General features: G+C 41.5%; 2 protein-coding genes across 2 annotated transcripts; both read right to left on the bottom strand.

Annotated features, from left to right (window-relative positions):
- Window positions 1-4151: 4151 nt before the first annotated feature.
- On the bottom strand, window positions 4152-13402 carry slc35g1 (solute carrier family 35 member G1). Its single transcript, XM_008277588.1, has 5 exons — window positions 12991-13402; window positions 11461-11641; window positions 9413-9547; window positions 8894-9090; window positions 4152-6520 (listed from the first exon to the last, which is right to left on the bottom strand). Exons 1-5 carry the CDS (start codon window positions 13322-13324, stop codon window positions 6108-6110), a joined length of 1260 nt encoding a protein of 419 aa, XP_008275810.1. The 5' UTR covers window positions 13325-13402; the 3' UTR covers window positions 4152-6107.
- A 699-nt stretch (window positions 13403-14101) lies between these two features.
- Window positions 14102-26764, bottom strand: lgi1b (leucine-rich, glioma inactivated 1b). Its single transcript, XM_008277587.1, has 10 exons — window positions 25754-26764; window positions 25528-25599; window positions 23885-23956; window positions 23159-23230; window positions 20119-20190; window positions 19023-19192; window positions 18733-18897; window positions 17338-17558; window positions 16683-16929; window positions 14102-16134 (listed from the first exon to the last, which is right to left on the bottom strand). Exons 1-10 carry the CDS (start codon window positions 25960-25962, stop codon window positions 15785-15787), a joined length of 1650 nt encoding a protein of 549 aa, XP_008275809.1. The 5' UTR covers window positions 25963-26764; the 3' UTR covers window positions 14102-15784.
- Between the last annotated feature and the right edge of the window lie 716 nt (window positions 26765-27480).

Raw genomic sequence — 27480 nt, 5'->3', positions numbered from 1 at the left:
TTTATGCAGCATGTCCTATACATTGCAGCCTCCAGCGTCGGATGATTCACAGCAGCTCACTACAGACTTCAGAGTTAATGTTTGCAGTGATATAGACTTTCTGCCTATTTGGTTTTTACTCAAGAGGGAGCATAGAAATCATTCTGAATCCAGCGTGGGCTGCCCTCCGCTGAGACCCTTTTTTAGTCATCCTCAATCGTTGTCACACTTGGATGGGTTCTGGCCCATATAATCTGGAGCCAGATGTGTCTCACCTCAGACAGATCAGCCAGATTTCTCTCTGGAGTGGGTTTAATAGGCAGATGATTAGTAATGGGATAAGTCTTGTACCGTGCTCATTTCATTGACAAATTGATGCAGGGAGTTATGTCACTGCTCTCTTAATTGCTTCAATTTATTCTTATTATTGTGAAAGTAGAATAAAAAAAAGAAAAAAAACTAGGTTGCCAAGGTGAAGTTGTTCCTCCCGCGAGACAGCAAAAGCACGTGCCTGAGAGAAAAACCCTTTTCCACTTCACTGCCTATAACTGCATTTATTTCAACTTGGAAAATGAGGGATTATTTTCCAATTCCCTCCAGCTCCACTGATGGGAAGTCTTATGCCATCCGACAGGAATGTGCAACCCTTCCATTCCTCCAAGTCTCCTCCACCCAGGAGCGTGCAAACCTTTTGGGAATCCCCCCCGCTCCTTTTTCCAGTATTATTTAGCACATTTACATATCAGCAGGACGTGCTCGCAGAGAATTACTCACACAGACTTTGTCACACCTCCTCCCTCCTTATCAGCCCTCATGAATGTGACATTTTAAACGATGCCGCTGGAATTAAATAACATGCATTTAATGTTGCGGCATGTCATCATTTTTTTCCCCCCCATTTCTTTAAATCCCATTTAAATATATGCTCTGCAAAGTTACATTCAGAGATGCACTGATTGTACAAAATGCAGCCCATTTGAACAAGAGGATCTCCATCTGCCTATTTGTATGTAAAGAGTGCATTTAATCACGTTAAAAAAAGAAGCAGATAAGGAAGAGACACGCATCGACTATAAATTTGGGACTCGCCCTGCTTTCCATCTTTCTATAAGTTTCAGATATCTCCACGCTGGCAGAAATTATTAGAAGATAACACATAGTTTTGCAACCTGATGAAATCTTGTGTTCGGCGTGCGCACACACACACACACACACACACACTGAGAGATACAGGCTTATCTGAAGGCTACAGATTGCATGTGTGCAAGTGAATGAGAGAGTTCAAATGTGGCGATAACACAAACGTTTTTTTAGACCCACACACCACTGATGTGAAATATCTGAGAGTAGAACTTGTCTTTCCTCTTCTGGAGTAAGTCACTTAATAATAAACAGCAAAATGATCAACTAATTACTTTCTTCCCCTTTTTAAAAAACCTCTACAGAGCTTTGTTTTGATATTATTTGGTTGCTGTCTAAAGAAATCACAGGAAATTTGAATGCCAGTTTTACAATTTTCACCACATCAATTTTTTTTAAGCCTGCGTGGAAAAAGTTCTTCCATTTCTCTCACATTAACCTGAGATCATGTGCATAAAGTTCCTCCCTGATCCGCTGATAAGAAGAAAAAATGGCAGTGAGTAAACAAGCGTTGGAAGAAAGGACAGCAATAAAACACAGAGAAATATGAGGTTTCAGCGCAGACAGTGGGAGTCGAACACACGAGGAAGTGGTTGTAACAGAAACATATGAACTTGTGGTGATTTTAAAAGACAGCTTCTGTATCTGTTGGTTGAAAATTTGAATCTGCAGGACCAGGCGTTTACCTCCTCCGATGGATAACAATGACTTCTGTTGCAACACTGTTTGACCTGTGACCCAGAAGAGACCATGAAGCTGCAGCATTTTTTTTTTTATTTGCTCTATAAGATTCACTGTGTCAACAAACCATTACGAAACAAGGTAAATCATCTTGGCTGCTAAGTTCATGACTGTAGCTGTTGACACCACTGATGAGATAAAGATGCGTTCATGTGCAGGTCCTTATTTTTGTGCATCCTGCCCTCTGCTGTCAGAAAAAGTTTACTACATATGAATGTAAAACTGGTTTCATAATAAAAAAAAATACAGAGAAGTGCTATTACTAGACGTGCAAATACAACTGATACAGCAAACCAAACATGTATAGATAAAAGTGCTAAAACAATAGTGGCGGTCTTAATTCCACCTCGAGTTCTTCCACCCTGCACCACTGCTCTACCTTCAGCTTTTTCACAGTAATTCTCCATCTGTATGCCCTCTGTGGAAGGTACAAGCCTTTTTTTTTTTTGCAAGATATGAGTTACACGGCAGCACAATGCAACGCCATCCTTCTGCATCCGCACACAAAGCCTCGCAAATGTGTGCCGTTTACAAATGAAGCAGGGAAATACACAAAGGCACAGCGTGGCCACACAAACACACAATGCCTACAGCCCACTGAGCCAGGCGTTATTCTAAGCAGCAGCGCCGACAGCTACCTGACTCAGTGGTTTGTTAAGGAACAAAAAAAAAAGAAAGGTTACAACCTGGTTGGTACCATTGTCACCTTTTGAGTCACTGGTGAAGCTCCGGTGACGCCATGAGCGTTGAAAAGTACAGACAACTGGATGGTTTTCAGTCACGTTTAAATGCTTTTTATCAAAATGATTTGTGAGAGAAAACAAGACAACAGAAAGATAGCAAGAGACACAAATGTTGTAAATCAAGACCCCAGACAGCAAGAGTTATAAATTCATAAAGAATTTATTATTAAATTCTAATATACTAAATATAACCCATCACTATGCAGAAATAAATAGATCTTAATATATCGTGTTGATGTAATACCTTACAGAAATAGTTAAATAAAAAGTATTAAAGCATAGTATAAAAACCCTAAAACAGCTTGAGCAGGTTTATAAGGCTTATGGGTCCTGAGACTGTTTACCTACAGTAACCATTTGATGGAAATACAACACGTTGTGCGTCTACCACCGGCGTTCAAGTCGACTAAACTAATATTCTGAGAGAAAAAAAAAAGAATTAAAGGTCAATGTGAAAGCAAATCAAACTAAAGAAACAGAAAATGAGCTCAAGTGACATCCGACTGTACTTGGAACAATGATGAATAAATGTCACAGCGCCCTTAATGATACTCGGATCACAAGTGGTGAAGTAATTTCAATATATTTCACACTTGATTGATGCGGTTGCTCCACATCACTTTAACAGTAATTACACCCCAGTGCTTGTTGTACATTTTAATCATTTAATTGCGTTCTGCTCTTTTAAACCCACGGATGGGATCAATATTTTCGGGGCCGATTTATTTATTTATTTTTTAATCAGTAACCAAAACTGGCGATAAAATATGATCTCTGATTAACTTAACTGGCTCTTTCTTGCAGTGTGCTTGCGCACAGATGAGATGAATTTCAAACCACAGCAAATTACACAGTGATAAATTCAAATAAACTCCCAGGTTAGTCTAAGAAAACATTTTCTCCAGCATAAAAATAGGTGCGATGCTTAATTAAGCTTCAACGAATCACACCGCTCTCTGCCCTAAAGGACCAATATATCTCAGTTTGACTTCTTAGAGAAGATAATTAAGGAAACAAACAATGATCATTGTCTGGAAGGACGCGTCACTTTAAATTAAAGCAATAATGTGCAAACTCAGTGAACTGAGTAAAAGGATGAACTCGAGTAAGAATCGGTTGTGATCAGACAGCTGTGCAGTTCTCAACAGGTGGAACGAGGACAAAAACAGTTTATGAGAAATGGAAAAGAAGAAACTTTGGGATGTGAAGTCGCAGACTATCCATCCATCCATTCATTATCTATCCACCGCTTAATCCTCACCAGGGTCTCGGGGGGCTGGAGTCTATCCCAGCTGACTCAGGGTGGGGACACCCTGGACAGGTCACCAGTCTATCACAGGGCTACACTTAGAGACAGACAACCAAGCACACTCACATTCACACCTACGGACAATTTAGAATCACCAATTAACCTCAGCATGTTTTTGGACTGTGTGGGAGGAAGCCGGAGAACCCGGAGAGAACCCACGCTGCACGGGGAGAACATTCAAACTCCACGCAGAAAGATCTCGGGTGTCCTCACCAGGACGCGAACCGGCGACCTTCTTGGTGTGAGGTAACGGTGCTAACCACTGCCCCACCTTGCAGCCCAGTCGCAGACTAGCAGCACTAATTTCTTTCATTTTCAAGCTGTATTGCACCCAATTAAACTGTGTCAAACAGAACACTGCAGTTGCACTTTGATTTCATCAGTAATTGCAGCGGGAGGCTCTTCGCTAAACGCTGAAAACACAGTATGATTTATACGAGATACAGACACACGGAACACACAGAAGCCTGTAGTGGAAATCAAAGGCGTCCCACAAATAAGAACAGATCAAACTGTGGACAAGGAAGTGTGAAAGGAAAAAGACAATACTGCTTTCAGCACAACATCCAACATGCTTTGAACTACTTCAATGCCATATGTTTTAAGACTATTTTAAGTCTCTCTGGTTTAACTTGTCCACACAGACTAAAAATCAAAAACACCCATTTCACCACTCAGACACACCAAGACTCATCCGCTTATTGATAATCACAATTTGGCGACAGACATCCTCAACTTGGCACAAGAATCACAGGCGACAGCTATGAATCACAGAGGATGTCACGAAAACAACGACACTCGAGGGTCAAACCTCAACTTTGCTGACCAACTCTGTTTTTGCTACTATTCATGTGACGGCCATTATATTATTACAGTGACAAACCAGCAGCGTGTTGTGCAGCTTCGCCTCTCATCATTCTGCTTCAGGTCCTTGAATTAATTGAGGAAGTTATTATCACACAGGGCTTGAAGCCATCCTTGTGCGCAGCTGTTTCTCAGCTGATTCGTTGGATTATAGTGGCAGCTTATTGACACTCTCTACCCTCTCACAGAGACAAAGTGCAAATAACATCCCACTCCGAGCATCACAGGGAAGATATCTTTAGACTGTTGAGAACACTAATTTGACGCTTTTGTTCTAAGACGCCATTAAGTGCTAGTAGAAACGAGAGCGCTGACTCCTGTGCTGATGAAGAAATCAGTATGGTGGGATACAGGTCGTAGGTATATCATTAAGTATACGATTAGCACCCGACTTCATATTCTTGTGCGTTTGAACAGAAGAGCTGCACAGTACAAATTGCTGGATACTGAGCAGCTACACCAAGGGAAGCTGGAGGTTAAAGTTCCCACTTAAGGCACTTCAAAGATATTGTAAAGAAAAAGGATTGCGAGGTAAGATGGCTGGGTTGGATTAAGGTGTTTGGGTTTTTATAAATGGGTGAGAAATCCCTGAGAGAATCACACAGCATGACCCTGTTGGGTTTTTTTCAGTATCCAATTTAGGGATTTTAGTTTCAGCTTTCATATTGTTTTTGGTGACTCAAATATTCCAAAGTCTTGCCTCATAGGTCAGGCTTACTCATTAGATATTGCAGAGTAAAACCCCCAGTAAAATAAAATATGCACTTTTTAAAAGTACACTATGATTTCTAAGATATGTATTGAATAGTCTTAATGCTGTAAAGCCCCCATCTTTGGCTATTTCATTCAAATTAAAGCAAAAGTAAAATGGGAAATCCTTCATCGGATTGTTTCTGATTCACATTTCATTCCTATTTATGCTGCATACATTTTGTAAATAGGAAGTCTGTGTAGTTAGCGAACCACACGGGCTCCATAGAGCAGGATGTGGTTTTGGGCAGCAGTCTCTTCTTGCTCTTATTTCTCTACAAGATGTGCTCATTTATATAAAAAAGAACATAAAAGGCATACGGTAAATCACACAGGTTGACTCGTATGAATCAACATGCATAGAGGTACAGAATTCAGTTTTGAATTTCAAACTACTACAAGCGCAAACTGACCCCTAATAGATTTCTGCTGTTAACTCTCCAAAGAGCTTCAACCTCCTCACAGGTTTGCATGTAAATAACAAGTAAAATACGGAGTAAATCAAGAACATAATATGGTGGGAAAAAGAAAGAAAAGATACTAAATAGTGAAACTACAGCACTATACGCTCCTCCTGCTGCTCAGCTCTTGCGAGATGTGCTGCACCACTTCCTAAGCGCTATCCCGCTGGTGCTGGCCACGATGCACAGCGCCCCCCCGAGGCTCCACAGGGTCGGCGTCTGGTTAAAGAAAATGAACTGGAAGAGGAACGCCAGCAACACGTCCACTGTCCTCATCAGGGCCACGGGCCCGGCCTTCTCGATCTGCAGGGCCTTCGTGAGGAAGGTCTGGCCGGCGATACCCAGGACGGCGATCAGCATCATTATCCAGCGATCGCGGCCGCAGGTTGGGATTTTCCATTCCCCAAGGACGGATACGGTGATGATGCACTCGATGAAACCGATGACGGCGTAGTACCAGACAGAGAGGTAGTAGTGGACGCTCTTTCCCATCTTGCGAAGAACAACAAATGTGCAGGCAGCAGCAAGTGCTCCTGTGAATAAATCAAATAACAGGACACAGAATGAACATGTTGATCTGTCGGTTCTGGAGAATGAATAAATCTATGGGAGCGTTGTTGTAGCAAAACTGTTTGTAAATGTGTACGGAGGGTTGTGTGTCTGTATCTCCATCTGTGTGTCAGCAGTCAGATTTGTGAAGCGTAAAAAGATTTGTAAATGTGGACAAAGATATTCAAAGATGAAAGTATTTGGCTACAAGTGCTGGAAATACAGACAAATCACCAGTTACAAGTCAAGCAGGCCTCACAATTATCTGTCTTTTTAAACATGACTTTTACTGCACTTCTGTTGTGAGAGATTCAGAGCTGTAACTTCAGGGTTTCTTTGCCCAACTGAGGTGAAGAGCAGCAGAGCGGTACGCAGCAAGAATGAACGAGCCTGTGAGCCTGAGCTCAGGGCAAAGAAACCCTGAAGTCACAGATCTGAATCTCTCAGAAGTGCCGCAAAAGTCATGTTTAAAAAGACAGACAATTGTGAGGCCTGCTTGACTTGTAGCTGGTGATTTGCCTGTATTTCCAGCCCTTGTAGCCAAATATTTTCATCTTTGAATATCTTTGCACACATTTAAAAATCTTTTTACGCACTGACAAATCTGACTGTGGACACACAGATTGAGATACGGACACACAACTCTCCATACACATTATTAAATAGTTCTGCTAGAATAATGCCCCCATATAAATCCATTAGAAAAAACAGACAGATGTTTGCCATTATTGAATTCCTTATGCAGTTAATTAAGTTCCTTCATGTGACCTTTGTGAAAGCTTGTATGTATACGACTACTGATTCCCATAACTTTAGAAACAAATGGCATACCTTCTCATTCCTACTGTGACATCCTCTACCTTGCCTCAGATTTGTACTCAAGGACTCCAGTCTTTTAACCCTATTCAGGACTTTCATGTTGCCATACGTAGATGGTCTTTCGGGGTCCACTGGACCCCAAGAAAGAATATGAGCAAAGAATTTGTTGGTATTCGTTATAGACTTTTATACTATGTTAAATAAATGTTCTGATAAGTTGATGTATTTTCAGTTCCAAATGCATGACAAAGTTCCTCTTTTTATATTTAAGCAAACTCTTCAAAAATAAAAACACAATACCTGTCACCTAAACCAAATGGCCCGGGGTCCAAAAGACCCCAAAAGTCCCGAATAGGGTTAAAGACCCCATACAGCGAAAATTTGTTTCATAGTTGTTATAAGCTTCGAGGTGTAAAGTCAAAGTTGTTAAGATATGAGGATGGTTACTTCTGCCATTCCTCAAACTCCCCTCACCCAAAAGTAACCTCTCAGTTGTCTATTGATGCAACACCTAGTTAACCAATAGTCATCCAGCTCAGACTGCGATTGACAGCTCTTTTTTTTTAAGGGGGCGGGAACAATCGCAGCTCATTGGTTTCAAGAGCAAAACAGTCCATTTATAACAGCCGTAAAACCAGGAGTTATATGGTCACGGTGCAGTGAAGCATCCTTGCTGGATTTCGAGCTGAAAATCTCAGAGAAACACTGCGTGAGACTTGGATTCATTTGTTGTAAAGGGGCACCATATGGGACCTTTAAGGATGTGCGCCACATAAAACTTCCTCCATTCTTCTCTACAAGAAAACGAGCAACACTGCGACTCCCCCATCGCGTCAATGCCAGAATGACACCGTCATTGTTTCTCGCAAACACAGAGGAATCAGGGGAACGTACGCTGCCATGGCCGCTGAAGTGAGCACAAATACAAACTCCACTGAAAGTAATGAACTCTCTCTGCACAGCGCTGCTCCCGCGCATTTAGTGCGAGTGCTGGATTATTCACAAATGAGAGTTGGAAGGGAAAGAAAACTCGGAATTAATTGTTCCGTAGTCATTTGGGACGCACTTTGCGACGCTTGGGTGGCACAAAAGAAAAAGCAATTAGAACTTCAGAGCCGGCATTCAATTTCTAACTGGGTGATTCCACTATAATATTTAGCAAATTGTTTGCAAGTGAGAAACCAGCGAGGGATCAAGACTCTGTCGCTAAACTAGCACTTTCTGCTAAGTGGAAAAAATCAAGCTGCATATCCCGGCAGCTGGATCTTTTAGTTTCTGATCAGTCATTGTTTTAGAAAGTGTGCTCTGCTTGTAAATCTTGTAAATTTGAGCGCCATGACAGGGAGGGGACTGCCCCAGAGGAAAAGCATGATTAATTAGAAAGTGTGCATCTCCCAGCTGGCAATTCTGCGCCACAGGGGCCGTGCTGCATTCGGTTCCGCTGGTTGCTATGGTATTTCTGACAGCAACTGTGAGCAAAATTCTTAACATCATCATTCTTCTACCTGAACGATTACAATCAAGCAAATCAGCAGCACCTCCGAAGGCGGCAATAGTTCCCTTGATGTGGTTGGTGTAGTTGCTCTCGATGCCGCGGACACGTTCGCCGAACAGGAATGGTGGCCGGGCAATGAGGATGACTCCGGTCAGGGTGAAAACAGTGAAGGCGCAGTCCCAGATTGTACATTTCTCCTTCAGGAAGACCCAAGCCAGGAGGGAGGTAAAGACTGGATTACTGAGGGGTCAACGAAAGAAAAAAAAATCAATAACGATGGAAGGAGGGTGAGAAATTATTGTCTCAGGAGGTTTGTCTGGTATGAAGAATGCAGCTCTATTTGATCCACTCTCACAGATATTTAATGAATGATTGACAAAGACTATGGGAGAGACGGAGCGAGATAAGCGAGCTGAATAAGGAAAATGTCAGAAAGTGAGATAAAGAAAAAGAACAAGAAAGAGACGAACAGAAAAGGGACAATTATACAGTTCAAAGAGGATGGAATTTATCTGCGGTGTTCCTGTAATCTCGACTAATCCACAGTCAATTAAGCTCTCACCTGAACATGATGACAGTAGCATCTGCCAGCGGCATCTGCTGAACTGCATAGAAGAGCAGGATCATGGCGTTGGAACCGATGAAACCCCGGAGCACCAGAAATACACGTTTATCTCGGGGACCCAGGAAACCTGTCCTGGAGGAGCAGAGATATGAGGATGATGGATGAATGGATGACTGAATGGATGGATGGATGGATGGATGGATGACTGACTAGACTGCCTGATAGAGGAAGTAACAAACAAGAAATTTGAAGAAAGGGATGGATGGAGAGAATTTGAGTGGGATAGAGGGCTGAGGGATGACAAATGAGTGGAGGGCTTGAAGAAAGGGATAGATTTAGGTAACGTGGGGGTGACAGTGAGGAATGGGTGCCTGGATGGAGCTGGAAATAGGGAACGGAGGCAGATTTGTGGGTGATGAATTAATGCGAAAATAAAGAGGAATGTGGAGGGTGAGCAGATGGAGGGATGAGTAGGTAGATGAATGAATAGGAGCACTGGTGGTAATCTTTGGGAATACAGTTTAAATTCAGTTATCTGTCAACGCGATTCCATAATAAGTGAATCATAACAAGCTGGTGGAATAAATGTGTAGAGAGGAAAAAATGTGATTTAAAGGATCAATGACGGCTTTTTTTTATTCCCTTTAATAAATTTTGTCTGTTATTAAGATTGTTTGTGTTTATTTGTTTACCCAAAGGCACTTTCTGTGTATTGTTTAGGCTTTAATCAATACGTTTTGGGGGGTTTTTGTATTGCGGATATCGATGATTAATAATAAAGGACGCCGTCAGACTGGCAACCAAAAACCAGAAACGATACACATTTACAATAAAAATTAAATTTAGAATAACAGCAACACAAAACTTTGTTGACGTGTCCTTGTGTTTTTGTTTCACACACTGCTTAATCTAAATAACTAAATGAATAAATAAAATCAACATTTATCCTTGAGTGTTGTTTGGTTACTACTTGTGATGTGAAACCAATCAGAAAGTGCAGCCACAAAGTTTCTCTTCTTTTTTCTTTTTCCTTTTTTTTTCCTTAAAAAAATTCATTTATTTTACTGGGAATCAGCTTTTAATTAAAAATAAAAGCATTAATGATAATGCAAAACATGCTGGACATCCCATAATAACTCAGGTTAATATTCAGCCTATAATCATGACAACAAAGTTAACTTTATTTTTAAAAGATTCTGCCTCTATTGGAAAGGAATGGTCAGGAAAATACCAAAAAAAAGCCTTAAAACTGTTAACTTCATTTTGTTTCCCTTTATTGTTGCCTCACCTTAAATGCTCCCTTGTACACTTAATTAAACTAATCTGTGGTTGCATCTTTTTGCAACCTGTTGGACTTGTTTAATGGCATCCATGTTCTGTTTATCTACTCAACTTGGAGTAAAAACAAGGTACCAGCGTCAGATTAACAGTCTCGGACCAACAAAGCTGATTCTGATGTAAAACCTGCTTATTACCAACTTATTACATGTGACTTTGTTGCCCTAAGGAACCAATAAACAGACGTGATGTTCATTTAAGGATGTTTGTGCAGTTAGGTGATCGTGTTACAATTAAAAAAACAATAATAAAAAATACATTGTTTATTTAATAGCACAGTTTGGCACTTGAGACTCTGTATGTGTATTAAAGCCACATATTAACTTCATGTGGGAAGGTGTAATTTAAAACCTTTCCACCACTAAATTCACATTGTACATATTTTCATCAATAGTCCTGAGATGACTCACACGTATCCCTCCCAATATTTTGACAACTTAATGACTGAGCAGTGACTCCAAGCTATTTGGCTATAAATAGTGTGAAAACAAGTCGAGACAAAAGCAGGACTCCCCAAACATAAATTACTGAAAGGTGCTGCCTCGCTGAGTTTATGTCCTTGATCTAATAATCTAACGACAATAAAAAATAGCTGCTTTGAAAACACAAAAAAGATTAGTTGGATGTGTAATAAAAGCCCTCATTATGTCCCTCAGCCCTTGTGAGAATCCTGAATTATTGTTATCTGTTATTAAAGGCGTGCTTACTTGTGGTAGATGAGTAACGGCACAACAAAGAGCATCTGGAAGAAGCAGCGGATTGCGCTGATCTCTATGGCGTGGATTCCCTGGATGGTTTTCACCAGGAGGGCGATGGTGGAGAAGAAAACTGTGGCCAGGAAAGCGTAGAACAACCCGAGACCTGAGCATTTCTTTGGTGTCTCTGAATCTGTGAGAAAAAAAAAAAAAAGAGAGTCAAAGAGCAGGGAGTGAGCGCAGAGTATCGCTGCTCCACATTTCATCTACAAAAATATTGCTTATTTTGATGACACTGTGAGTGCAGGACGAAGCCGAGAGCCTGATATTGAACCCAGTGCAGACCTGGGAGAAGGAAAAAAATTTTAGCCGCAAACACCACAAACAAAAGATCTGCCAGAGACTGTGGTGTAGTGTTTGCAAACCCTGCCTGTGGGATAACAAACCGATATGCTTGCAGAGATTACATTTCAATTGCACACACTGTTCCATTTATTACATGCAGTTTTTGCTTTCTTAACCCTCGAACCAAGCCGAGGGCACGGATGAACGGACACCTCTCGTATTTAGGCTGCAATATTTGGAGTTTTGCCTGGAATCATGGCGTGACACGTGATCGTTTTACTGCTTAATAACCTACATGAAGTCGGTAAACAGTGATAAACGCAGATCAACCTTTACTGTAATACGCTGTGCTTTCTTTGTCACAGTGTGATTTGATACCAGGTGCAATAAAGAACATTAGATAAAGCAAAGCTGATATGCAGCAGCAGCACCGGGGGCATGGCTCACTTCCTTAAAAACAAGAAAAAAAAAGCCTCTCTTCCTTTGTGTGCAGTTACAGCAGTTGGAAACCCATTCTAGTTGGAGGCACAGAACAAAAGAGACCCAGATCAGAATTGTAGCCAACATGTATTTGGATGAAAATGCCAAAGAACAGCCTGTTTAACGTGGGGTTTGTTAGTTTTGCCTACAGGTGGTGATCTTCATAGTGGAAAAAGTGCACAGTCATCCATCCTCTGTAAGGATGATGGAAGCGTTCAGCTGGTTTACAGCAGGATTTCCAGCCAAGCTGTTGATAATATCAGGCACAATGACACAATGTAAGGGGAGTGTGTTTTATGTTTTTGGTATTTTGGGGAACAAAGCTCACATCAGAACATGAACCTTTGTTGAGGACGGTCATTATTAATCTGACATAATCGTATAAAAAATATATTTTGGTTGACTTTCTGCTTCTTTGGGGCAGTGGGTTATGATTTTAAGACAAAAGATAGACGTGTAAACTTCACCAAAACGTGCGTAATGCGCGTTCCTTCGACCACATCCCAGCTTATAGGCCAAAAGCGCACACGTGATATCTGTGTTATCGCCGGTACATGACGTTACGCTGTTGTATAACGGGAGATTACGCAGGAAGTCACTGGTTCTCTTGCTATTTATCGCCTCGTTTCTGCATCTTCTCAACATCCCAAACTTTGTGAAGGGCGATGAGAAGATGGAGGCACTCTGGTTTTAGTCGAAACGCGTGCGCTCTTCTACCTTCACATGTGCCTCCCTCTCTGGATGCGGGCTCGCGTCTGACGCAAAACATCGGCGGGCACAGCGTTTTCTCCTCGCTGCCTTCCTGTGAATTTTCGCCTCCTCTCTCTTCCTCCTCCTCCCTCTCCTCCACATCATCGCCATCGCAGTCGCACGAAACGTGACTTCGCAAGTGAATCCTCTCCGACGCCCGCTCGTCTTCGTCTCCGTCGCGCTCGTCTCGGTCGTAGCGGCTGCTGCTGTTGTCATGGCTGTCAACTTTGTGAAACGCCACGGTAACGTCGTCCTCTACGGATAAAACCCGCTCGTGTGTGCAGTGGTTACAGTCGCCCATGGTAAGATGTGGCGGCGGGGCGGCAGCATGCCTCGGAGAGAGTGCCGTGCGCCTTCCCCGGTGTCCTGAGTGACTGAGAAGACAAGGTTAATGACTAATCTTGGTGGCAGGACACAGGCTCCCCATGCGCTGGTTACTTTACCCACAGGGGGGCAGAAGTGAACCCAAACCACCTCTGCTGGATAACTAAAACACTACCCAACGTTTACGCCCATTTCAGAGGCAGCTGCTGGGATGTGAACCAACCAAAAGTCAGCTTGCGCACATTTGGCTCCACAGACATCCTTATAAAACACACATAAAAGTCAGGCTGCGTAATTACAGGAACCATTAAAGCTTGCAGATGCCATAATTTTGACATCATAATCATGATTATACTTACTGGTGCTTTTATCTCAGAGGTAATTACATTTTACGACAGTTTACAGATTCAGCCCAAAGTTGGAGCTCTAATTATGACTTAAATCATAATTTTGAGATTTGTTTTTAGCATTTTTTGCCTGGAATGAGCTTAGTAACTTGTGTTTTTTATATATACTTGTAGATTTTGGATAATTAATGCCTGTTGAAGCCAACAGTGGAGTGCCAATAACAGTCACTACACCTTCAATTGAAGGAGTCAGTGCCACCACTTTGTACTGTTAGAGAAAAAAGAAAATACACTTTCATATGAACTCAAGAGGAAAAGGTTCTGAAGGTAATGAAAATACAACCGAACATCGATGACTGGTTTGAACAATGTGTGAGAAACAAATGAATAATCAAAGGGTGCGTCTCTGATTTAGCGTTTTTAGTGTTTTATTACCACTGTACATAAAATACAATGATCAAGATGACAAAGGAACGGCTAAAAACCTCAGTCCTTACCTAACTACGTTACACAAGTAAGTCCACCCTATTTTGCAGAAGTAGCACGTTACACCGCAATGACGGAGGTGATTCATGTTTTTCCACTTTATCTACACTGAACTACACTAAAAAGGCTAAATCTATGAAAAAGAAAACACCGAGTGTGGTCCCCTTCAACATACAAAAACGTAACATCATAAATTACTTTACACGGTATCGTAAAAACACATTTGGCAAATTGTTTTTGTGTCAGTGAAGTTTGTTAATTGTTATCGATATTCTGTTTCCTTTTGTGTGGGAATAAGGGGGATGGTGTGAAAGCACAGGTAGCGTGTGCCGCCGCACAGTGGTTGGCTTTTAGCTGCGGAGTAAAGACAACAATGGTTTTTGTCAATGAGGGAGAAAAGGGGCAAGAGTGCAGTGAAAGAGAGAGGGCTGGGTGGCACAGTGGGATGCTTCTAGTTAGTCATTCATCGGAAATCAACACCACCGAGTGTCTGTATCATGCGTGCAGTTTTGTTTCACGGAGAGAAAGCAGAGCAGAGAATGTGTGTTTTTTTTAAAGTTTCTCACAGTGTTAAGTGGACTTTTCACTTCATTGTGTGGAATAATTACAAAACCTGACAAAGAATGGACATAATTCCCAGTAAAGAGTCAAATTTTTTTTACCCGAATTTGGTTGAAAACTAGTGTTATTACTAAGTTCCTTGTCTTTTATTGACAAATTCCCCCCTAATGTTCCCAACTGTTCTCAAACTGAGCTTCGATGTCAGTGTGAGGAGGATTCTTGTTCATCTGTGAGATTGTCTGTGTTCTACAGAGTATCCACACTCCAAAGATGCCCAGGACTCCCAATCAATCAGCAGCCTTGATGGAACATTGATGTTTTAAACTTGGCTATAGTAAAGAGCAAATGAGCTGAAGCTACAGACAACCCCAGTGTTTAAAAACCGCTTAGCTAATCCATTTCACTCTGGGCTTGATTTCCCTGAAAGAAGACTTTAAAATTACAAAACCCTTTACCGCCTCTCTTTTGTCAAAAAATATTATTGAACGGTCAGCTGCACTATCAGATTCCTAGACTGTTTTTTTTTTACAGGACAAAGTACGGAGCTGAATAGCGGAGGCATGTCTTGTAAGAGTAAAACCTTTGGGGTTCAGTAGTCGACAGAAAGAAGTGACTTCATTGCTTGTTTTTCCTGAAAGAGTTTAGAATTAGGTTTAGATGGAGAGTAAGGCATTCCCAAATAGTAAGGAATCAAGATGAAAATACAAGAAGTTTATCAAAAATGAACTAGCTGCTGCAGGTTTCCAAACTTTAGGAGTTATATAAAATATATTTTCAATCACAGTCCTAGAATTTATATCAGACCTGCCAAAACGAACAAAAAATAAACCAGTGGAGCAACTTCAACCCTTTAATTTCAGCCTAAACTAACCTAAAGGTCCTGATTTTTATTTGAAAAAAACCTCTTCGGATTGTTTGCTTGAAAGTTCCTTTTGTTTCAGCTACGAAGGAAACTGTTAGTGGGTTCAAATGGGACCGACAAGTTCAACAAAGTCACAGGAGAAAGCGTGTGAGTGGTGAAGTGTCCCCAACAGGCGGCCGGTTTAATTACTCAAATCGATCATGAGATGCTCATAGATCTGAGTTTTTCCCTTGAAGCTGGACGCCAGCAGGAACACCCGGTCGTCAATGGCAACCAGGGAAAATGATCGCGGCGCCTGGATATTCAGCTCCTGAGATGGGACAAACTGGCCCCTCTTGGTGTCCCATTGGTAGACCTGTGTCAGTGAATAATCGCTGCCCAAGATGGCGTACTGCCAGTTGCCGATGGAGACGGGCTGGAACACCATGGAGCCGCGGGAAGGAAACGTCTGGACCTCCTTGAACATGGCACCGTCCCAGCGCATCACCTTGGAGTCCCCGATGAATCTTGTCAAGCATATAAACAGGTCACCTTTGAAAAGGACAAAGGTTCAAGGGACTGTTTAGTTTACACATTCAAGCTACTAAATCTGGATCCGAAATAGCAGAGCTCACAAAAACAGTTTACGTAATTCCAAAATAATTCACCGCCTGTTATCAATAGCTTTTCAGTGAGGAGCCGCTAATAGGTGAGGGTGCTCCTCAGGAGGATATAATACAGATAACATTACACAGAGGTGATTTATGGGCAGGTTTTATGGCAGGGACTTTGGTTTTTACCACCTTCTAAATGAAAGCCTGTGACACGCCGAGCAGGAAGGGAGCGGAGTGTAATGAATTACAGCGCCGAGTGTGAGTCATGAATGCTTTATTAAATTAAGCACATGAAAGAAAATGTTGACCCTGGATTAATGCCCCCCATTAAGCACATGACACACCCCAGACTAAATGAATTTCAGCATTGAAAACTGAGTAATGGCATCCAGAGTACTGGGAGGACGAATGTGAGGTTAAAATTCACTCGTGCAAAAATAAACCCTGCGCGTGTTCATACGCTGCTATTTAAGCGGCGCCTCTCACCTTTGACCCGAAAGTGTTTTACGGAGAAGACGTCCTCCATCTCCGGTATGTCGGTCCTGCGGTCGAACTGCTTCTGGCTCCTGTTCCACTGGTACACGACGGGCCTCTGAGAGCTGCTGGACAAGATCAGGTGGGGTTTGTTGGCGATCTCCAGATACTCTACGTCTGTGTCCCGGTACCACGGGTGCAGGGACTGGTGGGAGTAGAAGCCATTGCCGTTCCATTTGTACACTGTTGTGGAACCAGCCTGTGAGAAGAACGCGGTCGAAACGTCAGCTCAGGACAACTTAATTCTAAACATGTTTCTGGGTTTGGATTAAGGGCTCAGCAGTGATTTACAGACGCGGAAAACAATTAAACACACCGAGATTAAACGGCAAAATGCAAATTTTAGATAATGGAGCCAAACACGAGCGTGTGCGTTCGTGTGTGCACGCCTGAGTGTCCCCAAGCATATGTGTGAGCATATGCGAACATTTGGTAATACAAGGCTAATCAGCAGGAGCAGACACGAGCCGACGTGCGGCGGAGAAGGACACCGGGGGAAGGACCGGCTGACACGGTGGGCGGCTATCTGCCATGAAATGTTCCTGTTTATTCTGCTCACAGACTCGAGCACTTTTGAATGCAGGAGAAAGAAAAGAAACAGGCAGACCTTGGAGCTGTCGGCGATGACAAAGAAAGACTCCCCGTCGATCATGAAGGTCTCGATGTCGTTGGGTTTGCGGATCTTCAGGATGTCGATGTCCTGGATCTTGATGAACTTGTTGGCCGAGGTGTCACGTTTGTAAATGTGCGAGCCTCCAAACAACTGGGCCACGATGACAAAGAGGTGGTTGTCAATGACCATGGGCTTGCAGACGACCGTGGAAGTGCCTACACAGTAAAATAGAGCACAAAAAAGATGATTAATACTAGACAGACAGTTGTTATTATTATAAGAAGTAGATGGTTTTCTTGCATTTGTTTTGTATCTCTTAAACAGTGTGTCACCACAATGGGTGCAAGAAATGTGCAGTTCCTTCATTAAAGCAGAAGCGTTGCTACATCCATGTGAAAATACTCAATTACAAAGTCTTGTATTGTGAAAAGGCCTCTGTGACTGATAAATCATTCATTACTATATCCTTATATACATAAGTTATTTTGGAGTATGTTTAGTTGGCGCCAACTACAGTATCTACACTCGTGCGGGGGACTGGAGTCTATCCCAGCCGACTCAGGGTGAAGGCAGGGGACACCCTGGACAGTCTATCACAGGGCCACACTTAGAGACAGGACAATTTAGAATCACCAATTAACCTCAACATGTTTTTGGACCTTGTGGGAGGAAGCCAGAGAACCTGAAGAGAACCCACGCTGCACGGGGAGAACATGCAAACTCCACGCAGAAAGATAGTGGGTGTCCTCACCGGGATGGGAACCAGCGACCTTCTTGCTGCGAGGTGGCTCGGTACTAACCACCGACCCACCTTGCAGCCCCCATTTCACATCAGTTTACATAAAATAACATAAATTTTGTGTACATTTTTATACACTTTTTTGATTTTTGATTCAATTTTGCTTTTTTTCTGTTATAAATGTACACGCTAAGCCTAAATACAGGCTTTACTTAAATTATAGATAATATGTAGTAGAAAAAAATAGATGTTGACTGTAAAAAAAACAAACAGAAAAAGACTTAGACTGTAGTAATTTGTTCTTCTACAATGTGTGATCACAAAATTACACTGAAAAAATCTGATTAATTTACGAATATTTGCCAATATTTTCATAAATTTTATAGTTTTTTAATGTTCCAGTATTCCATCATTTATAAGGTATTTTTTCTTGCATCTTTACTGCCAGATTTTCACAATTTTCTTTTCTTTTTTTTCTTTTACAGTGTCGGGCAGCACTTCAGTAAATACACCTGTTTACTTTCCACCATAGTTAAACAGATTTACACAATACAGCATGTGTGCTCCTCATCCACTCCCACATTATTAGTTACACATTGTCATGTGAGGTGGAACCTTCCACACAGGATTCCTCCTTAACACTGACTCACTTTCGATGGTGTCATACATTCTGAAGGTCATCTCGACGTGATCCCATTCCAGGAAGCTGCACGTCCCGGCAAAGGGCTGAGCAAACACAACGTATTGGTCTTCACCGAAGGTGAAGGCCTCCACAGAAATGGACTCAAACTTCAGTGACTGGTAGGAGGCAAACTCTGGAAAGTATGACATAACAATTAACCTTTTACCGTCCGAGAAGTCCACTCACTGGGAATGGAAGGGTGACGCAGATAGAACTGCTGCTTGTATGAGAAGAGGGAGCGACACTAGAAGCTGTTACCTGCCGTCATGCAGTCAAAAGAGTGCGGCAGCAGGTCATTGATCTTCTTCCCCTGCTGGAGTGGCGGCCCGCTGCAGTAGATCTGGTCCAGGGTGGCGTTGGTGTGATGCATCCACTCCACCAACCACTTGAGCTTACAGTCACAAATCAGGTTGTTGCCTCGCAGGTCGCTGCACGCACGAATGTATGCTCATGTAAAGACATATCATCTGTAGTATTTACACTTGAAACGTGCACAGATTCGGTTACTTCCAGTCACTGCTCTGTCCTCCTGTTTGACACCGGCTTCACTTTGTGCTCCCCGCTAACAAAGCCACAACAAGTGTCCTATCTCCGGAGTAGTCTCTGCTCATCACACACTCTCAGTCTGAATAGCTATTAACTTTTGATGAGTGTATTGAATTCACAGACACAGGCATTATTCGGGGTTGATTGTGTCCAAAGCCAGGATCCAGTTCTTTTCTCTGCAATTGACTTGTTTACCATTTATCCCGACATCCTGGCATCCAAACCCAGCCTCTCCTGCTCTCCTCTTTAGATTTCTATCTTCTTTTCATTTTCTCCTTCACAGCAGTAAATGGCTTCTTCTACCATCTTTATATTTCTCGGGGCTGTTCTGCTCATTTTCTCCTCCTCTTTTCGGACTTTTTCATCCTTTTATCTGGTGCGGAAATTTCTCTGTTCTGCACTGTGACCCCATAATATCGCTGCGTTTAATCCCGCAGTTGAAGAAGAAGAAGAGGGAGCAGGACCAAGGAAGATTTTGCTCATTTCACATTTTGTGCCTGTCTAGACTACCCTTCCCCCTCAAATTGCTTTGTACCCTCCAAAATATCACACTTGTGTTCTATTGTTCCACTGTCCTAATTTCAGAAAAAAATGCAAATGAAGCCGATTACTAATTCATGAAAACTTCATCATTACACACATCCAGCCACATGAAAGGATAATAAATGAACTACTTGAGCAGAAAAATAATTCAATCATTCATTAAAAGAGCACTCAAGAGTATGAAAATATCATGGCATAATTACATAAATATACAGTACATGTATGGATGTAGGGGTGAATAACTGTGTTTGAAATACAGACTCACACTTTAGTCAATGCGTCCATGCCCTTGAACACATCTTTAGGCAGCGTCTCAAGGTTGTTGTAAGCCAGACTCCTAATCAACAAAGAGGGGGGAAAAAAAAAAGTACGTCCCATGATTGAATTAGAAGTAGATTCTCCAGACAGTAGACAGAGCCATTTCCCTGTTATGTGCCTTTTTTGATTGGCGGCCAGACTCACTTGAGAAAGATTAGAATAAACCCACAAAATTACCCGATACAAGCAGTGCACATCAGGACACCTGAATGGTCCCCAAATAACAGATGGGAAATTCTATTCAGCAGAACAGAACATTAATAATTCATTTTCCTAATATTGGTTTAAACTTGCTTTATGTCTTGAACCGACCTAAACAGTGCCACCCTCCCCTCCTCCTTTTCCAGCTCTGTGGAGCGGACGGCGTCTTTGCCAGCCAATTAGGGCTAACTGACACAAGCGGACCCTACAGAGACATTTCATTTGTGAGCGAGGGGGCTCAACTCCAAAACAGAAAGAGAGATGTGAATGAAATGAAATGTCAGCGTAATTCACGGAGGCTGCATTATTTATTCGAGAAGTCGGTCCTCCAGGGGAAGAGAGAACGTTTTACTTTGAGTTTGTGCGAGAATGCACTCTCCAAACAGATTGGGTTAGAGCAGAGTGGTCAGGACTCCAACAGGAACGTGTCGCCTGTTCCCATTAATTATGTATTCATTGTGCGCGATGCATTTAAAACACCCCATAATATCACATTTATTTTCTCTTTTTTGGGGGATAAAAGTTTCTTTACCTTTTCTCTAAACTGAGAACAAGAAGTGAGCACACCCATTATTATCATTGTCTGTGAACAAAGTTGCAGCTCTGCAATGATTTAACCAAAACTCCTCACATCTCATGTCAAAACTTGCTTGTTAATTGTGTCGCCGGTGACATTTTCTGTCACCTTGCATGTCTTGATTGCTTCATTCTCATACAATTCCCTCAACTCAGATGCATTTATAATTATTAACCAGCTCCTCATCAGATTTACATTACAGCATCACAAGTTTTATGAAGCCAGCCACTGAAGTTTTATGCTGAAGTTAACTTTGGTCTGCTATTTTTAAAGACCACCAGCAGATTACACGCCGTCCTCTGGGGACTCAGACTTTGTTGTGAGGAGGTTCATTGTCAGTGGGTTTTAATGAATATATCGTTAATGTTTCCCCCTGTTCTGTTCTATGCTGTTTGGACTTTGTTCAGTAAAATGTGGATTTCTTACATCTAACTGGACATCAAGAAGGTCTGTACTGTATTACATATCATGTGGGACCAGATGGAGACATATAAATAAGTACATCACCATTCAGGGCATTTGGATTGTGGGTTTCTTAATTGGCATGTAGAAACAGATAACACATAATCAGATGGTTAAGAGAAATCATAATGTGGAAAATGTATCGAGAATTAACAGGTGAACTGTCAAAGGAAGCTTGGATAAGATTGTTTTCTTTATAAGCTCCACATGTGTCACTCAGTCAGCTTGTTTGAGATCACAAGACGGAAACTAGAGCTTAAGAGATTTGATGTGAACCTGACATGTAGTTCTGGCATGAAGAGAGAGTCAGGTGGAAATCACACAGTGATGCACTTTGGGCAGTGCAAAGTTGATGCACTGTATGGTTTAATCAGTTACTCTCCAGAGCAACTTGTTTTTTATGTATTCCCTCCTTAGTGTAAATTAAGCAGACAAGTCGACCACAGATGACTGACTTTGCTCAATTTCTCCTCACATGCATCAGAATAGTTCAGCGAACGTGATATTCCGGAAAGTGTGCATTCAACACGAGCTAAAATGCGCTCAGGAGCTGAGTCCCCATTAATTGTTAAAATGAAAACAACAGTTAGCGCTCCTGAATAAATAAAAGCATCCTGAACACTCCATGGAAATGTCTTTTTTACCCGTTTACGTAAGAGAACGCTTCTTCTTCCACTGATCTTCTGATCCGTCATCTAAAACGAACAGCGCCGCTATTATTTGCAGCATTTCCAATCAGTACTTCTTTATCTAAAGTTTACTTTCTCTCACTTCAATCATGTCTGAGTAAATGTTGACAAACTGTCAAGCCTTTCAGATTTGATTTCCTTCCACCACACTGCAGCGATTTGTTAATACAAAGACATGACGGAGCAAATTGGAGCCACTCCTGCATCTGTTTACGCGTGATGAGGAAGCATGCAAATATTTGTGTGCACCGGGCTGCATAAATGTGCAAAGGACAGCCTGTCACAGAGTCACACTGTAGGTCAGTCGGTTTAAGGTTACAGAACAGTTATGTTTAGACTTGACCTCCGGGTCACTCACGTTCTCAGCTATCTTTAGCTCTGGCGGCTTCGCAGTTCATCAAAGGGAAACGCTGATTACAAAACCACGGTTTAGAAATCATTGTTTGACGGTATCTCGTGTTGGGATTCTGTCAACATCATTCCTGTTTACTGGGGACTCTATTGTAAGCACCCTCACATCAGTCTCTAACAGGTAGAAGTGGTGACAGTCACTCTGCTGGTCACATTAGGTTGATTTTGCTCTAAAGCATACTTTAAGCATCAGTTTGCAATTTTGAAACGTAAAGCCGGAGTTTCACTGTGTACTCTGCTGCTCCACTAATACAATGAAACATCCAGATCTGCCCTTCTGCAACCGGATCCAGCCGACACCTTCGGTCACCTTGGGGAAATGACCACTTCTGCCTACCTTTGCATTCTAGACAGTGACAAAGTGATACACTGACAGAAAGGGGAAATTGAGGCACAGCGTATGTGAGAATATCTTGAATACTAATATCCTATTACCTTTTTCTGACAATGCTGCCTCAACAGAGGATGTGTGTGAACGCGGCTATGCAGACTGTTAATGTCAAAGAAGAAAAGTCATAAATCACAAGTGGGAAGAAGGAATAAGACACAGGGAAGTTCTGTTGGACAGGAGTGAGGGAGAAGATAAGGGAAGAAGAAGAAAAAAAACAAACTTTTCATCATCACCACTGCAAAAACTAATTACTTACAGATGTATCAGTGTTTTCAGGCCTCGGAAAGCATATGGGGATATTGATGCGATTTTGTTGTTTTCAATAAATCTGTGGATGACAAATATTTCATTAGCATTTAGAGAGATTAAACTACATCAACGCGATGAGAGTAAGCAAACATGGCTGTCGTGTCGTTTGTTGTGACCCTGTGAGATGAAATCCAGAACTTTCTGCATCCTTTCACTTTGTGGCTGTGATACATCATGAGTGTGGAAAACGCTGCCCTGATTGCATATTATACTGTTTACAATACGCTTAAAATGTCAAAATAAACTGAAGGCGCTGCACATCCAAACAGGCGTTTTTAATTATTCTTGATAGTTCAGGTTAAGTTGACTGCAGTCAGGCTGGGAGTTAAATAAAAGCAGCAAACTCTACAAATCATCAGGGTGCACAGTAAGTTGTAAAGCTCTAACTAGGCAACATGAGTGAGACCATCTTTGTGGGTGAAGCATCACTGTGTACTTTAAACTGACTTGAGTTTGGTATAAAGACACTGCTGTCCCACAATGCAATGCTCAAGCAGCATTAAAATATAAATTCATAAATTATTCTGGAAGCTGGTTGTAGCGACATTTTTAGATTTGGAACTAAAAGCATGTTTAATTGATATTTGCTGCTATATACATTACATACAAACAAATAGGACACAGTGTGTTTTATGACACTTCATCATACAGACAACTTCAAATAAATACTTACAGGTACTCAAGATGTGTCAAACCCAGAAATGCATCTTCATCAATTAGGTCAAATGAGTTTGCTGTGAACAATCTGTGAAGAAAAACACAAACAAAGCTTAAATTACTATATTTAATCATATTAAATGACAGCTACAGTGCACTTCTAGATTCTGTTAGAGTTCCCTAAAAACGTCTAAACCACGCCTGTTCCTCCCAGCTTGTGTTTCATAACTGAACTGAGTTGAACCTGAATTCAAAAATTCACATTAAAAATGTATTTGTGTGCGCTGTTCCTTCCTACAACCCAATCTGGTCGCGCACATTTAATATCTGTTTATTCTTTTTGAGATAAATGTGTGATTGCCAATTCTTTACACCAGTAATTCTGAATTTAAAAAAAAAAGAGAAGCAGGAAAAAAAAAAAAGAGAGAGACAGGGTGTGAGACTGTGTTACTGTAACAGACAAGAGACTCTTTGAGCGTTTCCCTCCCACAGTATGTGGTTAAAGAATGGACCAAATGAATAAAACAGAGGCATGAGTGCTCACTCCAGCATATTTTTCATGAAATGAACAAAAGAGAGAAAAGGTTGCCTCCTCCCACGTGTTTGTGAGTCACCGGTTTAGACCACTAAACTTAAGAGTCGCGTCCAACAGCATCATATTGGGCACCTCATTTCACATCAAATCTGATTATGAAGGTTTTTCATGCAATTTAAAACCAGTGGAAACAACTTTTACAGAAAAAAAATGCCTCAATACTCTACTTCATGCTATAAATCTAACATTTTAAACATGAAACAGCCTTCAAAAATAAGCCTTTATTTCTAATTATTGATGTTTTTGGAAATCGAATTGTGAAATCCTGTCTCACTGTAGGTTAAAGGATGCTCAGGAAAACAGTCAGTGACCTTTTACACCCAGAAACTGCTAAAATTGGCCCCAAGAGAAGCTCCCCCACTGCTCAGGCAGCGCTTTGATAAAAGGTTAAGATAGGCCAAATCACCTTGGCAGTAAATAATAACAGATGGAGCAGAACCTCTCAATCACTTTCCTCCTTCTGGTCACGAGCTCTGATGCACGATGCCGCCACCACCACCTCCTCCTCCTCCTCCTGCAGAGCTCAGACTGATTCAGTGTCATCTGAGCATATAACGGAGCGGATGCCAAGACCAGATATTTAGCTGAATTAAAACGATGCTCGGTGACAGCCTGCTATTATTTCCAGCGTGATTAGAGCACAGTTAAGCCTGCCCTTGCAGTCAATTAGTGCATCTGCAAATTGCTCAATAGACTCAATCAAGACGCACAATACTGTCAGATGTGACACTAAGTGAAAGCATTGTTGAGATAAACTCCACGGTGACGTGTGTGGCCTTTAGTTGGCTGCTGAGCTCTTGTCTATTGCTTCTATCTCTCCCGCTCTATCTCACACAGAGCTCCTCTCTCCCCGGCCCCTGCTGTTAGTTGCTGTAGCCATGTGGTGTATTGCATAATCCTGACACCATTACAGAGAATCCCCCCCCCCATCCCCATCCCCATCCCCTTTAAATCTGCATATCAGCCTCTATGCAAGACCTCTGGGGAGACACAGCCTCATTGTTTGAGCACAGATAGATATACAGATAGATAGATATATAGACAGATTGATTGATTTTACTCACAGCAGTTGCAGGGCAGGTGTATGAACAAAGCTCCCCCCAGTGATCTCATTGAATCCAGACTTGACAAAAGATCTGAATAAATTGAGAATATGTGCAATTAAAAGAAAATCCGTTAAAGATTTCATTAAATAAATGAGACAGTGAAAGAGTGCCAAGAGCAGTTTTCTGACAGTTTGGGTTTGGATGTGGCACAATGGAATTAAAAAAAAAAAGAATCAGCACTTACAGAGAAACGACGTCCGATGGGAAAGTGTGAGGCACGGATCGGACATTCTCACACAGGGCATTGTCTTTGGTGCAGGTGCATCCAACGGGGCATCTGGGCTGCCTCACTCTCCGTCCGTCCGCCACCAGCAGGCTGACAGCAGCGACCCAGACCAGGAGCGTCCATCCTCCTCTCCATCCTCCTCTCACGGCTCTGCCCGGGTATCCCATTCCTTCTGTCCCGGTCGGGTACTATCACTCCTGCACATGCAACTTCTGAAGCAAAAAAATCCGGGGAGGTGTAGTGGAGATCACAGGGGAAATCTCACTGTTTTTTCTTTTTCTTTCTTTTTTTTGTATTTGTGCGTAAATCGGTGTTTCCTTCTTGTTTGTTGTAGCTGCAGGCGCTCCGATGCAGCCTGGTGTCTATGCTTCTTGCGTCTCAATAGGAAAGGCACCAGTCCAGCGGATTTGTTCTGCAAGGCGCAGGATTACAAATGCGGGACAGACGGGACATGAGAGCAGGAAACATCTCCGATTTTTTTTTTTTTTTTTGGTCATGCAAAAGTTATCCACCAAAAAAAAAAAAAAAAAAAAAGTCCGCCAAACAGAGAAGTGTTTCTATCTGCTTCCAAAGTCTTGCAGACTAAATGCTGTAGCCATGAGAGATAGAAAAAAATCCCGTCAGAGAGAAAGGAAGAAAGAAAAAGAGAGATGGAGGAGAGGGGAGAGAGGGGGAGAGGCCCCAAGGTGCGCTTTTTTATCAGCGCTGCCAGCTATTATTTATGCGCACTTCAGAGCCGTGCATGGCTAATGGGAAGCTGCTATTCATGAGGCTCTGAGCAAATGCACCTGCCCCACTCATTCACAGCTAGGCTGCCTCTTTTCTTTCCCAGCTTTGGCACAATGATGACTGTGAAAATAAGATAACACTGTAAGAAAAGATGCATCCTGTTCACCTAATAAAATTACAAGCAATACTGCTAATTTAGTGTAAGTATGTTTGAGTAAATATAAACATTCAATGAAGCCCTTTAAAGTTATACATTTAACAAAAGAACAAAAAGAAATTAACACAATAGTAGCTACTAATAAATAGTTTTAATAATTCTAAACACTGCAGTCATTTGAGTTCATTCTGTGTACACTGTAAAAAAAAAAATAAAAATGGCACCACGAGTTTCAGAAATAACACGGTGGTATTTTGAAATGTTCAAAAACTAGAAGTAGTGGCAAATATCTGTAGAATAATGACATTTTTAGCTAGTTTAACCTCTTAAGACCCGAGCTCTTGTTTGATATGCATTTTTAAGAATTTCTCTTTGCTATTAGATCTGATTAAATAGCAAAGAGAAAAAAAATAAAATATATATATATATTTTTAAAAATATATTAAAAATATAAAAAAATACAATAAAAATAAATAATATAAATAACAAAAAAATCTAATAAAACAAAACAAAAACATTCCAAATGTAAATGATACACATTTCATATATACTTTCTTTCAAATATATCACACATCTGTTAAATAATAATATCCATGTTGATTTCAATACAGTAAAAAACACTGGAATCTTATGGTCACATTGTGAAAGAATAATTTAACATTTGGAAAAACACAGATTTTTAATATAAACTTTATTTACATTTTTTTTAGAGGCAACATGTAGAAATATTCTTCCTGCAATTTTACTAGTTATTATCTGTAATTTACCAAAACTGAAAAAATCTGTAAAATACCAGTAA

Source organism: Stegastes partitus, unplaced genomic scaffold (assembly GCF_000690725.1).
Source record: "Stegastes partitus isolate 25-593 unplaced genomic scaffold, Stegastes_partitus-1.0.2 Scaffold101, whole genome shotgun sequence".
Taxonomy (NCBI): Eukaryota; Metazoa; Chordata; class Actinopteri; family Pomacentridae; genus Stegastes; species Stegastes partitus.
The sequence above is the reverse complement of the archived record's forward strand: the minus strand, read 5'-3'. Positions and strand labels throughout refer to the sequence as shown.

Coding starts and splice junctions, on each gene's coding strand:
- lgi1b (XM_008277587.1), bottom strand. CDS start 25,962: ATGGGATACCCGGGCAGAGCCGTGAGAGGAGGATGGAGAGGAGGATGG. Junction 20,191..23,158: donor CTGAAAACACTGATACATCT/GTAAGTAATTAG, acceptor TTTGTTGATTAG/GAGTCTGGCTTACAACAACC. Junction 17,559..18,732: donor AATGTATGACACCATCGAAA/GTGAGTCAGTGT, acceptor TTTACTGTGTAG/GCACTTCCACGGTCGTCTGC.
- slc35g1 (XM_008277588.1), bottom strand. CDS start 13,324: ATGGGCGACTGTAACCACTGCACACACGAGCGGGTTTTATCCGTAGAG. Junction 11,642..12,990: donor AGAGGGAGGCACATGTGAAG/GTAGAAGAGCGC, acceptor TTTTTCTCACAG/ATTCAGAGACACCAAAGAAA. Junction 9,548..11,460: donor CCGTTACTCATCTACCACAA/GTAAGCACGCCT, acceptor CTGCTCCTCCAG/GACAGGTTTCCTGGGTCCCC.